General features: G+C 46.6%; 1 protein-coding gene and 1 long non-coding RNA gene across 3 annotated transcripts; one reads left to right on the top strand and one right to left on the bottom strand.

The window, feature by feature from the left end:
* Positions 1-6: 6 nt before the first annotated feature.
* On the bottom strand, positions 7-12,501 carry RBM24 (RNA binding motif protein 24). Of its 2 annotated transcripts, none has more exons than XM_011282139.4 (4): positions 11,879-12,501; positions 10,589-10,712; positions 9,131-9,185; positions 7-2,269 (listed from the first exon to the last, which is right to left on the bottom strand). In XM_011282139.4, the coding sequence occupies exons 1-4, from the start codon at positions 12,044-12,046 to the stop codon at positions 1,906-1,908; spliced, it is 711 nt and encodes a 236-aa protein (XP_011280441.1). In that variant the 5' UTR covers positions 12,047-12,501; the 3' UTR covers positions 7-1,905. The 2 variants fall into 2 exon arrangements, with proteins under 2 accessions (XP_011280441.1, XP_019685760.1); XM_019830201.3 differs by lacking the exon at positions 11,879-12,501 and adding an exon at positions 11,073-11,708.
* On the top strand, positions 2,269-8,301 carry LOC111560418. The gene is made up of 2 exons (XR_002742176.2): positions 2,269-2,595; positions 5,025-8,301. It is a non-coding gene; the product is annotated as an uncharacterized LOC111560418 (long non-coding RNA).
* Positions 12,502-14,488: the final 1,987 nt, after the last annotated feature.

The raw sequence follows: 14,488 nt of genomic DNA on the forward strand, positions 1-14,488 counted from the left end.
GCAACAGAAGTTTTTAAAAATTATATTTAATACAAGTGAATAGATTAGAAGATCTGAAATGTTATAAAGCAATATACACAATGAATAAATAATTTGCACAGGAGAGTCATGTCTACATTACATAACACTGTCTAGTATGGGAATACTTAAAGTAAATCCAGTGATAATGGAGAAAGTCCATAAAAATGCTAACCTGTCTTCCCTTGTATGAAATTGTTCAAGTATAAAAATCCAATACAGTGTAAAATAGTATTCAATTTAGTTTAAGAATAAAAATTGCAAGTATTGCAGTTTTGGAAGAAAAAAGTAAAGCAGCATTTAAAAACTACATAAACTACAGAAGAATAGTGTTAAACTAATGAAGTACCAATAAATGAGATCTACACGAGCAAAAATTAAGAGAAGGAAGCATGAAACTAGCAATATATCTGCTTTAAAATAAAACCTAAAAACTAAAATAAATTAAAATGTGTTAATGTCAGAGTACTCTCTTATACAGTGCACATACGAATTTAAATAAATCCAAGTCAACATCTTTAGCTGAATAGGTTAATATTTAATATGCTACATCTAGACCTACTAAATAATTTATGCCATGAGATGAATACATAATTTTACAGTGTCACATCTAAAGTTCCTTTCTTTAGAGTGCAGCATAGTAAAACTTAAAAATAAATATCTTAAATAGCGTTACTATTAAGGCACAGTATAAACCACATTATCGGTAACCTTTGAAGAACTATAATCTCAGTAACCTTGTTGTTTCGTGTACTGTGTTCACTAATAAATAGTTTTAAATATGACTCTGAAATAGATACTAAAAAGTGTAAAATTATTTAAAAAGGGGGAGGGGGTAGGAAATACGTGTCCTTAAGACAGTTCTTAAGGGTTTGGAGTCTGCAAACTTTGCCTGCCTTTAATCGTAAGCCACGAGTCAACACAATAAATAGAAAGAGAAGGCTGTTGTAGTAAAAGCCTGATCCTATTTCAGAATCAGAACTGCTGACACCAGCAGATACAAGTTTCCCAAAATTGAAACAGGATGGGGAGAGGGATTAGAATGTGACAAGCTCATCAAACAAGCACAAGTGATGTGTTCTTTCCAGAACTGTGTGTGTTATTGATTGTCTGTACAGCTGCTGCACCCATTAATTCCACATCACTTGCCCCACAGTCCCGCTCATCCACAGGATAGATGAGAAAATAGCTTTGGTGCCTGTCCACCATTTCACCCACTGCCACGCTCCTAGGTTGATTGTTCGATGCCCATGTTTTGAGACGGTAAGAACGTTATCTTCTTACCTGAAGAAGTTCTAGAGGCCCTCGTGACCGCTAAAAATGACAATCAGTGCGTTCACCGCTTTTGTGGTGTGTGTGTGTGTGTGTGTGTGTGTGTGTGTGTGTGTGTTTGAAATCTGCTCTTAAAGGTAATTCAAGCTACATATTGCTCACTCTGCATTCCCTGGTTCGACTAGATTCAAATAGCATCTCCTAAACTTGTAAAAGGCAGTTTGCTTCCCTGATACTATAAAAAGAGCAAAAAAATAAAAAATCCCGTTAGAAAAAGTGAAGTTCCATTGTTTTGCCCCTGCCACCGTCGCGTCGTCGCGGCCTTTCCTTTCCTCAGGCTCTTTGGGATCGATTTCCAAAACTGCGCCCACTCCCCTCTCTCTCTCAACTACGACACTTACTGGAGTAGGAAAAAAAAAAAAAAAAAAAAGGAGGAGGAGGAAGAGGAGGAGGAGGATTCTGTTTCACAATAGCATAGCGCTTTTTTTGTTTTTTGTTTTTGTTTTGTTTTTCTTAAAGCTGGTAAGTCAACGTGAACTCGCCTTACCTACTACACGTCGGGCAACTGTGTGTGGGGGGGAGGGGACGCGAGGCGACCGCGACCACGCGGCCGCGCTACTGCATGCGGTCGGTCTGCAGCTGCTGCGGCTGGTACTGGCCGAAGGCGGCGGCGGCGGCCGCGGCGGCGGCGGCGGCGGCGGCCGTGCCGGGGGCGGCGGCGGTGATTGGCTGCTGCACGGCGTAGCCGTAGCCCCCGGCGGTGACGTAGCCCGCGGCGGCCGGCGACGCCGCGTACGGGTACTGGTCGTAGGCGGCGGCGGCGGCGGCGGCGGCGGCGGCCGCCGAGTACTGGGCGTACGCGGCGCCCGTGTAGTCGATGTAGGGGGTGGTGGAGGCGGCGGCCGCGGTGGGCTGCACGTGCGGGATGACCACGCCGGGCTGCACGAAAGCCTGCGGGTACACGTAGTGGGCGGGGATCCTGCGGAGAAACGGGACACCGAGTCAGGCGCCGCTCGCCTCCCGCCCGCCAGCGCGGCTCGTTCAGAGATCAGACAGACTCCGATTTAGTGGTTATTACGAGCATAGGGTTGCCACAATATCTCCTTTCCAGTGGTCGGGGCGGAGCGCTCGGGCGGTAGCCCGGAGGCGCGGAGCGCCCCGAGAGGACTTCAGCGACAAAAATCGGATGACACCCCTCCCTGCTGCCAAGTTTGAGTGATGATCGTTTCGAGGGCCAATACTTCGATCATTCGGCAGAAGTTTGCAGACTAAATCGAGGTTCATGAGGGCTTACGCACATGAGAGGTATTTAACACCTGCTAAATTGAGGAAGGCTTTGGAGAATTTTGTGATCGGTTCATAAGACTGCGTAGCAAATAGGAAAATTCTCAGCTGTGAATACAGGACTCCAGAGGTAGTCTGTGATCGTCCAATTCCGTAGGTGGAGGGGCGGGGGGGGGGGGGTTGGCCGAGTGCCCCACATTAAATTTCCACAAAATCCACATGTTTATTATCATGGCAACCCTACTTGAAATTGCTATGCAGACTCAGCACACATTAATCTCTCTGCAACCTCAGTCACCCTTATTAAAAATAATAATGATAAAAGAAGCAGGCGACAAAAATAAAAAAAAAAAAGGAGTTTAAAAGTTCACAAGTGTGGTAAACACAGCAGAATCACACTTCTCAAACGAACTGTAGTGCAGCTCACTCTATCACAAGAGGCTGTTGTGGGAAGCTACAGAAATGCTATTAACATTCACGGCAGTGATTCCCAAAGAGATGTGCAGCACGCTTTTTGCCTTTCTTTCTCTCTTTCTCTCCGTAAAATTCATAAGGACACAAGGGTCAATCAAACCTGTTTGACTATCAGGCACCTGAAGGTCAGCCAGCTTGTTTATCTCTATGCAAGACAGACAGAAGGGGTTTTGGGGAAATGATGAGGTTGAGGGAAAAGGTAGGAATAGGGAAACACAACTAAATAGTTCCAAAATTCATACAAACTTAAAAGGTTCACATAATAAAATGAGTAAGGAAATATTTGTTTGTGTGCAAATACTCGTTTCATCTTCCAAATCAACCGATAGACTGGCGTATTTGTTTTACATCTGCCCCTACTCATACATAGTTGATCCGAATCAATTGTATTATGTATTATCCTGTAAAAGTTCAAGAAACAAAATCAAGTCCCTTTAAAAATTATACGTTCAGAGATCACATCAAGACACACTCCCAACGATCTTACTTAAAAGTTAATTTGGTTAAAAAAAATAAATCACAAGAGGTATTTAAAAAAACACCATGCATTTCAGCTCTCACTCTTGCGATTCATTACTGCCCCTTTCAAATGCTACCATGAATATCTGATTTATTTTCATCTTTCTTTAAAGCAATCTCCATCAAAACCCCCTATATTTCTAAAAATATGACACTATGATGCCATCTGGTTGTGGGCAAAGCCAACTTACAGGAAGTACAAGCAACAGTTAACAATCTTTAAAGAATTTTAAAGAACTCAACGCCGAAAACTTCACATTGAGATTTTCGAAAACAGACTTTGCTTTGCCTTTTCGGAGTTTTACTGAAAGTACTTATTAACGAACATCCATGGAAAAGATGAATTTATCGCAGAGGGTGGTGAACTCTGACCCCAATGATAAAAATACACTCAATTTTACTAGACTCGCAGCTCTTTCCCAGTGCCAGGAGAAACGACGTCATCAAGTGTTTCTGAGGACACTTAGACATGTTCTTAATTGCTCGTCAGAAACCAGACGCACGGTCATGCACATACTCAAAACTTGCCTGTAGGTCAGGTGACTGGCTCCCTCACAGCAACAGGTGTGGCTTTATGAAACCCTGTCCTTGGAGGCCTCCGTGTCCACAATGTGCAGACACGGCTAAGAGAGCCTACCCTCTCATGCCAGTTTACATGTGGTGATGGACAGCAGGGGCTGTGGCAGGGCTATTTTTGATCCTGTCATGCGACAAGGGTTTCCAGCGGGTAAAATGTCTTTATAAGGCCAAAGTAAAACATCTATCAGCAGCAGAGGCCAGCCAGTATGAATCTCACTGATACTGAAACATTAACCCCTGTACTCCCAAAGCTCTGAGGACAACATGATGGTGACCAGGGTCCTATCTTTGAATGAAGGTGGTGACGGAAAATAAGTTTAGCCTACAAACAGGCAAGATAAAAATGTGCGTGCGTGCGTGCGTGTGTGTGTTTAGAATGCACTACAGATAAGCAATGTTTCCTACGGGACTCTTGTCTCTGCGCTGATTTCACATTAATAGCTTTCATTTGATAATGCCAACCAATGAGAGTGTAGAGTTCCCCGGACTATCAGAATCCAACATGAAGTCTGGCAAGGGTTAGGAATATGTCTGGAAGGCACACGAAACCCCAGAATTGTTAGAGGCTTAGGAGAAGGGGAACCCAGAAGACCACGGAGAGCCTGAAATATCTCAATTCAGGAAGGAAAGCAGGAAAGGACTGAAGGGAAAGGTGATGCTTCTGAAAAGGATCTTGCATTAGGAGGGCTTTTGTTAGTTTGAGGAGCCCACGAAGGTGATCTGGGAATCTCTCCCCCAGTTAGATATCTACCGGTGTCCGTTCCCTCAATCAGTTGTACCGTGTGCGTCCCTAGCTAAGGTTAGGAAAGCACAAGGGCAAGGCAGATACCTCGGGCGATTTCCAAAGAAAATGGACTACATCATTCCTTCTTTTTCAGGTCCCTCTGACATCTCTTCGTGACTTTGGACATCCTAACTGGTTTCCTCTTCCAATCTATCACCAGACTGCTGGCAAAGTCTTCATTTCATTCACTTGTCCATAGGACTCCGTGGCCCCTAAGGTCATACCGAACTAACTGCAAATTTCTGAAAGGTTGGCATGCTAGGCTTTTCATGCTTCTGGCTCCAAATTATTTCTTCCAGTATTTCTTTCCACCTTTCCTTGGATCCAGGTCAGCTGAGCTCCTCGGTGCTCCTTGGACATGCCCCACGTTTCTAGATCCTCACCTTTGCTCACGCTGTCCCTTTGCTGGGGATGCCAATCGTCACTGCCATCTCCACCTGTTGAAATCCAAGTCCTTTCCACCCTAGCTCTAGCACTCACCAGCTATGGAGCCTTCGGGGATTTGTTTCACTTTCTAGTCTCACTTTTCTCAAACGTGAAATGAATCTAGCATTTCTAACCGCGAACTGCCGTGCATTAAATAACATTATCTACGCAAAGAGCCTAACAATGGTGAAAAAAGTGGGCACTCCATACAAGAGTACCGCATCCTCCACCGTCCTTCCAAATCTAGGTCAACTTCCACCTTTACCATGAAGACTTCTTGGGTCCCACTAACCTGCTGTCTCTCCTCCCTGTCTGAAGCCACAACCCTTCTGGGGGTTTCTCAAGTTTTCTTACCAGAGTACAGGGGAGAATGGAACTGTGTCTTTTTTGGCTGTAGCTTGACACAGAGGAAAGAACACCGCTTTTGAGGGAGGTCGGGGAAACCACGATTCTGAACCTGGAAACCAGACTCTGTGACTTACTAGCCCTGTGGGAAGTTAATTAACGTCTCTGTATCACAGTTTCTTCACCCATGGAAAGGCCATTTGAACAGGCTGACATGAACAGCCTGCATCAAATAAGTATTGAGAATTCTATTATAGGACTCACGTAAATCTTTTATTAGAACTGGGTCGTACAGCAGATGTTCACTTAATGGTCCTGTCTCCCCTGCCCCCCTTACTGGACAGTATAGTCTCTAGTACAGTGTTCACATGACTGGCCTAAAACTCAGCACTTACAGGTACACTGAGTGAATGTTTAAGGGTATTTCAACCTGATCTAACCTAGCCTAGAATTTTCTTTTTTTAAGTTTATTTATGTTGAGAAAAAGAGCACGAGCAGGGGAGTGGCAGGGAGAGTGAGAGAGAATCCCAAGCGAGCTCTGCACCGTCAGCGTGGAGCTTGATGTGGAGGTCAGACTCGCACATCGCGAGATCATGACCTGAGTGGAAACCAAGAGTCGGGCACTTAACTGACTGAGCGACCCAGGCGCCCCTACCCTAGAATTTTCTACTCACAGACCCATAATCTTTCCTTCCTTATCTTCAATAAGAAAACGCTTCTTTCAAACAGAAAAAAAATATATAAGATATTGTTTAGCAAACGTACACGTTTCTACACGTCTGCCCACTCTGTCACATCAGAAATTCTTTCAAGCCAAGGTTTTCGCTTGAAAAGCCCAGAGTAATCTGGGGGCCAGTTAAGGACCACATAAAGAAAAATAGTTCAGATGCTAGAATTTCAAACAAGGAAGATTAAAATTTCTCAAGCTTCTTTCCAGGCCTAAAATAAGAACATGTGGCATTCAAACAGAATTTAGAATGACCAGGTGTGATTTGTTGGGCACAGGCTCTGGGAACGAGAGCGGTGTTAAGAACCCTTTAAAACAGAAAAGAGAGGACTCACTTGGTCCACCTGGTGGAATGCTATCTATTTCTAATAAGAATCTCAAGTTCAAACAATTTATGCAAACAGTAATAATCACCATCCTTTATAAAGACAGCTTCATATCAGCAGGGATGAAAAGCAAAACATCACTATCAAAGCATGCCTGACTTAAACTTTCCATAGGACATTTTATTCTGGTTGTTCTTATTTTCCTCCCACGACTTTCTTTCTCAAGGATCTATGCAGACTACCACAGCCAGTCCAAATTTCTAGGTCTGGCTCCCAAGACCCTCCATCAATGGTCTGGTTTCTCCACGCACTAAATCTTTTCTCTTCTGTCCCTGTGCTTATGCTCGCTTCGTCCTATACCCCTCAGGCTTGTCCCTTCTTCCTCTTACCTGTCCAGGACATACCCACTGGTCCGAGACTAGGTCAAGTCCCATGAAGCCTTGTCCAACCCCTCCAATTCACCTGTTTTCTTGCTATTCTGAATTCCTTTTGTCCTTAAAACAATGCCAAGTAATTTAGCAATTAATAGTTCTTGATTGGCTTGTGTGAGTTTTGCCTCCCAAACTACAGTCTCCCTGTTTTGTATCACCCACTTGGCACAGGAAAAACACAACAACATGCTAATACCTGTTGATGATTTAGCTATATAACTGTGTCAAGAATCTTATTATGAGATCATGACTCAGTTCATCATCACTTCTTAATATGTATGTTCTCCTCCCCAATCCCACCTTACACAAGGTCTAGACCAATGAGGGGGAGAACCCACAGAAGCAGCTGGACCCGTCAACCCACAATGCGTTGTCAGTGTCCAGGATGGTTGGGATGAGGCATCTGATAAAAAGCTATGGATATATGAAGGCCCTTTCTCATCATAATGGAAATAATACTCTTCCTCAGTTTAAAAAAGTAACGGTGGTAAGGTGAAGTATCCATATGTTAAAGGGAGGGTTATAAGAAGGTGGTCGTGGAAAATATAACTTGACCTTTCCAAGTCAAATGATGATTACTTGTCCTGGGCTACTCTTGGAGACACATGTGGTAGAACTCTATCTATCTATGTAGATGGAATCTGACCTTCCAGGTTACACATATAGATACTTAGGTGCTAAGCCAGAGAAGAAACTATAGCTGAGGATAAAATACTCCTTGAACAGTTAGAATATTTAAAAAGGAAGTTGAAGTCTGTGGCACTAGAGTCCCAGCAGTGTCCCTCAGGTAGAATACAGCCAACACAGACTCTAAGTGGTCTGCCTACATCTAGGTGGTAGGGGGGGTCACCCACTTAATGATGTCTGAATGGAAGGGAAATAAGGGAGCTCGGATGAGAACAGCTGGAAACCCCAGAGCCCAGAGAGACAACAAATATGAGCAGCCTGTTCAACTGAGTTAGGGTCCGAAAGGTGAAAAGTGAGTGCTGCGTGACTCAAAAAAACTAGTGTCCGTGAAACCTGATGAGTGTTGCTCAACCTTTAAATTAGAAGGCCTAAAAGTGGATACACATTGCAAAAGAAAGAACCCCATTCCCAGAAAACTCCCCAGTAAAACAGAAACTTAGGACATGCAAGCGATGAATCTGTATTCTTACAGAGGGAAATCACACAATTTAGCACTCACTACAAAAATATGGTTAAGTGGAAGTCACAGGCTATAGCTTAAAAGCAAGAAAAAAAAAAAAGGCCCTTTGCTTCCCATGGCAAAGTCAAAAGTCAACACTCCTCAACACCACCACCAAAATCAAAACCACAAAGAGCCCCTTCCCCGAGGAAAAGAAAACACTTTCACTACAGCTCTTTTCAATTAAGTAAAAAGCACACAGTTTAGCTATCAACACTTCATTACTGTAATAAATAAAATACAGCACACGGAGGTCTATTGACTATTGTGAAAAAGAAAACACCAACACCAACATCCATGCATCGTTAATCACCATCTGAGCTTGTGTGTCTGAGTCTACTGGTTACAGAGTTTAATTCCAAACAGAACTATTCCACCTTTTATCATCGTATCCTTCTGATCAGTTAGCTTAACTGTGTACGAGCCCTGTCAGGTTAGAAAGAGATAAATCAAATTGAGTCAAGTTGAACAGCAGTAACAGTGCCGGGACACAATCGTCTCGTACACAAGTCATACCTGGTACTTTTGTTTTGTTTTGTTAATCATAAGCTCAAAATTTGTCTGGTTGGGAGGCTGCGTACTTGGTCAGTAACTTGACTCATCTAAAAATATATTATCAGCATCAAAAATATACAAACATATATAAATAGTATCACAAGGAACGTTCTGTGACATGATGGTCTTGTCTGTATATAACAAAGAGGCAGGTTAACCAATGATAGCTATCAAAACTTAGGAGGGCCGGATTCATGGACTTACCCAAAAGGTCTTTGTATAAGGGCTGGATGAAGTTGTTGAACACCAAAGGCAAAACCTAACAATAAAACAGACCACATTCTCGATTTGTGCATGGTTAGACATTTATTCCTCCTACATATAAAATGCAATCACAACTTTCACTTAGAAAAGATAACCATTCTTTGGATACTTTACAGAAAAGTAAAGTATATATATATAACTTATAAACATATATATACATATATATATGTCCTTTTTATTAATGTTATCATTGATCCCCCCCCCCCCGCCAAATTTTAAGAGGCTACAAGTGGACACTAAAAATTATCTGCAAAGTTTAGTTGACAATCATACAGTAAGACCGTAGAAAATTAGACCAGGGAAAAATTCTTGTGGAATGAAACCAGACACAAGAGGACTTGACAATGAAGTTACAAGTCACAAATATTCCTGCAATTCTGAATCATGATCCGTAAAAAGTCTAATTTAGAACATGCTGGACAATGCTTTGGAAGATTACAGATTTTACGGATTATGGTATTAAAAATTCCCCCAAACCAAGTCTCCTTTTCTGGATAGCACACACGCAGACAAACACGTGTTTTTGAATGTTCACAGATATTGGCACATGCACTCACTTTCTTGACAATCTCATTTCCTAGCAAAGCCATTTGCATGAAAGTGTCAACCTCTTTCCAAAATTTCAGACGGAAAGATTTGAGTGAAGAGAACAAGACATAATGAAACGAAGTTGCTTACCCAAGAAAAAGATTACCATTTGGTCAATAGTTCGGCTCTTAATTATGTGTGCTAAGGCAAAGGGCAGTGTTGTAAATAATCCAAAAGGTCAAATTTTCACATGGACAAAAGCCTGCTTGCCCACTGCTAGCTGCTAGCTGCATGACGTTGGAATAAAACATTTCCCATCTCTAAGTGTCAGCGTCTTTATCTGCAACACGAGGGTCCAGAAGTACATGACATTTCCCCATTTTTTAAAATTACTAATAGTCTGTGATTTTATGTGAGAGGGTGAGACACCACCCTCACCCCTGCTTCTCTTGGGTCAGTGCTTTGGGTTGGATCTCCCGCTCTGGGCACAGGTCAACCGGTGGTAGGAGAGACAACACTAAGCAGGGAAGGATAACCTGCTGGGGTTGCCACATTTGGCCCCCACGATCCACACGCGAATTATCTACAAGTGGCTGAAAACTGGAAAATAGAGTCCACGGACTGACTGTATGTCATCCCTGAAACAGAGGAGTCAAGCCTAAGTCTGGGTGGGTACAAACTGCTTAGACCCCCAAGATTTATGTTTGCACAACGTATGTTTCCTTCAAGAGCTGTTTACGACTCTCATTTAATGTCTTGGTACAATACCTAGCCATGGTTGAACACACCGGCCACATCTTCATTCTATTCAGAAGTGGGTGTCCCAAGTTGGGGGGAGAAGGGGAGGAGGGGAGGAAGGACATCTCTCACCTGGTTGCATGATCCTTGGTTTTGCTCCCAAATATGCCAGATTCACATTGGCCTTCCTGCCATCAATGATGGGGTTGGGATCCTTGCAAGCTCTTTCCGCAGCAGCTCGGTCAGCCATGGTGACCTTAGCAACATACACACACAGACACACATACAAAGCCTTAAATCAACCCCTGAAGGAAACCAATGGTCACGATGGAGAAGTCATTCATGATAAAACTAAGAGGGTTCTTAAACTTTCTTTTTTTTCTTTTGTTGGAACTTACTCCTTGATCCCCCGTCAAAGAAAAAAAAAGAAAAAGAAAAAAAAAAGAAAACAGAAAAGAAGAATGAAAAGAAAACAGGAAGGAAGAAACAAGCCCCTCTCCACACCCCCAAGGGTGCTAGCAGGGCCTAGCAGGGAGTCGGAAGCCTGAATTCCATCTTAGAACTCTCGATCCTCCCTCCCTCCCTCAACCGCCCCCCACCCCGCCCAGGTCCCTACCCAGCCTAGGAGGCACTGTTTGCTTTAAAGAAAGTCCAGAGTCACATCCGCCGGGTGCTCCCAACCACCAGCAAGCACTCCTTAACGACAATAGCTATTGTCCTACTCTGGAGCTCCCAGCTCTCCGGCAGCTGAATTTGCACGCTTAAATCCCCAGGGGGCTTAATATGCTCTCTTTCAGTTCAGCAAAGAGCCACAGGATCATCGTTTTAAAGAACCCATCTTTGCATTTTTAAAAAAAAGTATGTGTGTGTGGTGGTGGTGGGGGGGGATGGCATCAGGAGTAGAGCCCTAGACCTCCTGGGGTGTCCCCTCCCCGCCCCAACCGGAACGCCTGAAGACACACGCATTTTTACAAAGCAACAGCGCGCTTAACGCCCGGCCTCCAACCCGGGAGGGCGATTCCGAGGGGCTGCGGCCCCTCCCTCCCAACCCCGCGCACCCGCAAACCCAGCACTGGTTAGTTCTCTCCTTCCACCCCCGCTCCGCCCGTCCCCTGACACCGCGGGGCGCTGGATCCCCTCGGAACCCGGCGAGGCAGGAGCCGGCCCTCCCTCCCCCGGCAAAGCCGCGCGCAAACTTTCAGTTCAGCCGGGGGCAAAGGGGCAGCGCCGCCCGCGTCCGCGGGGTTCCTAGCGTTGTCACGCCGACCCCCCCCCGACCCCCCGCTGCGAACCCCGACCCCCGAGGCCCTGCGCCGCCCAGAGCCTCTCCTCCCCCACGGTCCTCGGTTTCCCCGCCGGGCTCTGGGTCGCCCCCACGTCTCCCTCCCCCACCTCCCCCCAGCCCCCAGCCGCGCAACTTACAAATCCGTAGCCCCGGGACTTGCCCGTCTGCCGGTCGGTGATGACCACCGCCTCCTCGATCTCGCCGAAGACCTCGAAGTACTTGCGCAGGCTGGCGTCGGTGGTGTGGTAGGGCAGCCCCCCGACGAAGATCTTGGTGTACGTCGTGTCCTTCTGGGTCGTGTGCATCTTCGCGCCCGCCCCGCGGCTCGGGCTCCGGCTGCGGCTGCGGCTGCGGCTCGGGCAGCGGCTGCGCCTCCTCCTCCTGCTCCGCGTCTCCCGCACCCTTTCGCGGCCGCCGGGGGCCGAGGGCGCGCCCGGGGGCGAGGGCGGCGGCGCGGCGGGGGCGAGCGGCCGGGGGCGGCCGAGGGCGCGGGGCGCGCGGCTTCCGAAGTCGCCAGCAGCCCCGGAGACTTGACTTCGCTCTCTCCTCCCGCCCCCCCTGCCGGTCGCCGTACAAATTCTCCGGATCGTCCGGGTTAGGATCCCGTTCTATAGAATGTGCAAGCGGTTTCCACTCACCCGGCTGGGAGGCCAAAAACGAAAAGGAGAGGGTGGTCCTCGAGCGAAGAAGCGGGTGCGTTTAGAGGTAGATTTTTTTTTTTTTTTTCCTTCTTGGAAATTAGGTAGGTGTCTTGGGTGGGGCGTGGGTAGGGTCGGCGGAGAGCGCGTCCGGGCGCGGAGGTGGGCGGGCGGGGGGCGCGGCGGCGGGGCCAGGGGTGGGGGAGTCCGCGCCGCTCGGGGCTCCGGTGGTGTCCCTCCCGCCGCGGAAGCTGGAAGACGAGTGGCGAGGACGGCTCTCCACCTCTCTGCTCCCTTCCCCCGCGGGCCGGGGGTCGGCGCCCGGCTGGGGAGGGGGCGGGCCGGACGCCTGCGATTGGCCGCGGCCGCACCTGGGGTGCCCGGCGCCGCCGCCCCCCAGCTGTTGGGAACAGCTGCTTCTCTCCCGGCGCGGCGCTGGGCCGCGGGGCTCGCGCTCTCGAGCCGGCGCTGGGGCAGGGCTGGGGACGGCCGGAGGCGGCCTTGCTCTCGGCGTCGCCTGCTCCAGCCCGTCAAAGTCCTGGGGACTCGGCGCCGTCCCAGCGGGGACCCGGGGCGCGCAGACCGCGTCCGAGGAGGCAGCTGCGTCGCGTTCCAAAACGACGACGCGAGCTCTGTGCGCTCGACCGCGGTGGCGGGGCCGGCGACCTGGACGGAAGCGCTGGGGGCCCGGAGGCCTGGGGCGGTTCGTGGAGAGGCCGGTTCCCTCCCCGGCGCGGGGGGCCGGCGAGCTTGGCCAACGACGCCCGAGTCTGATACTCTGGGGTCTCAGGGTCCCCAACCTGCCTTGACCCGGAAGAGCCGGTGGTGGGGAGAACCAGCGAGGCAGAGCCAGAGGGGAAACAAAAAACAACAAAACAAAACAAAACAAAACACCAACAACAACAGAACAGGTCTAGTGTTTGGGTGTGCTGGAAAGAACCACAGCTTTAATTGCTCACGGCCCGGCCAAGCTAGGTAACCGTAGACACCACCTTCTATTTCAGAGGACCATAAATTAGTACTTTAGCCCTTACAATGATCGAATTTGTGTTTCCTCCCTACTTATTCCCCCCTAACTATTTGGGGAGATTGGTACAGATTTCTCATGGTAAATCCTCTCTCTTTTTTTCTTTTCCCTAAGCGAAGGATCAATCTTATTTCCTTCTGTTTGAATTGCCAGAACGTTTAGTGACTTGACCTCAGCTGTTTTATCAGGATGCGCTGTAACTGTAAAAGGTGTAATTTTTGAAATCGACTTGTTACATAACCACTGGTTTCTACCAGCAGACCTTTAAAGCATTTGTAGAAAATACAGACTTCAGAACAACCTGTGTGTGTGTGTGTGTGTGTGTGTGTGTGTGTGTGTATAATATTATTATTATAATATTATATGTCTTTTTCAATATCAGCTTTTTGCAACTTCTTTTTTATCAAGAGCACATTCAATTAAGCATAAAATCCTTGTCATAGTTGAGGTTTGGATGAAGGTATTTCATGTGAGCAGGATGTTTCATCCACCACGGTTTGGAACATGATTTGCTTTTAAGTCATTTCTGTCTACCAGGAGTGTCTGAGAAAGTCCATACATAAGTTGCCCCTGGGCTGTACCATTTATTCCCTTTAAAGCAGGTCAGTATGTTAACCTATTAGGGAAACACATACTTCTGTTTCTCTTTCCAGGGCACCTTTGCAGTCAGTCCAAAAGGATGACATACACTGCCTTTGCCGAAGCTAACAGGAAGGCAAATATCCTGGTGCTTTTCACCTTGTCGAATTCTGCAGGAAGTTGGCCTCTTGAGGTCATGAGTTTCTTTAAGTGTGAACCCCCAGAGGGTGATGTGCAGAAATAAGAAATCTACAGTTGTTTTTTTTTTTGAAAAATGTTTTAAAAATCCAGTTGAAGAAAAATAAGGTATTTTACAGGCATATGAGAGCCAGAAAGGGAAGTTGTAAATAGTATCCTTTCCTCATTGCTTAAGTAAAGTACAAGTTTAAAAGGGACTCTGTGTACTGGTATGATGAAAGGTAATTTTTATTTTTTTTTTAAATTTTTTTTTTTTAATTTTTTTTTTTTCAACGTTTATTTACTTTTGGGACAGAGAGAGACAG

The sequence above is a fragment of the Felis catus genome, chromosome B2 (assembly GCF_018350175.1).
Source record: "Felis catus isolate Fca126 chromosome B2, F.catus_Fca126_mat1.0, whole genome shotgun sequence".
Classification (NCBI taxonomy): domain Eukaryota; kingdom Metazoa; phylum Chordata; class Mammalia; order Carnivora; family Felidae; genus Felis; species Felis catus.

What these genes read in the sequence shown, in the direction of transcription:
- RBM24 (XM_011282139.4), bottom strand. Translation starts at nt 12,046, where the DNA reads ATGCACACGACCCAGAAGGACACGACGTACACCAAGATCTTCGTCGGG. An exon ending in AGTCCCGGGGCTACGGATTT is followed by an intron (nt 10,713 to 11,878) that starts GTAAGTTGCGCG and finishes TATGTTGCTAAG; the next exon opens with GTCACCATGGCTGACCGAGC. An exon ending in CTTATACAAAGACCTTTTGG is followed by an intron (nt 2,270 to 9,130) that starts GTAAGTCCATGA and finishes GTTTCTCCGCAG; the next exon opens with GATCCCCGCCCACTACGTGT.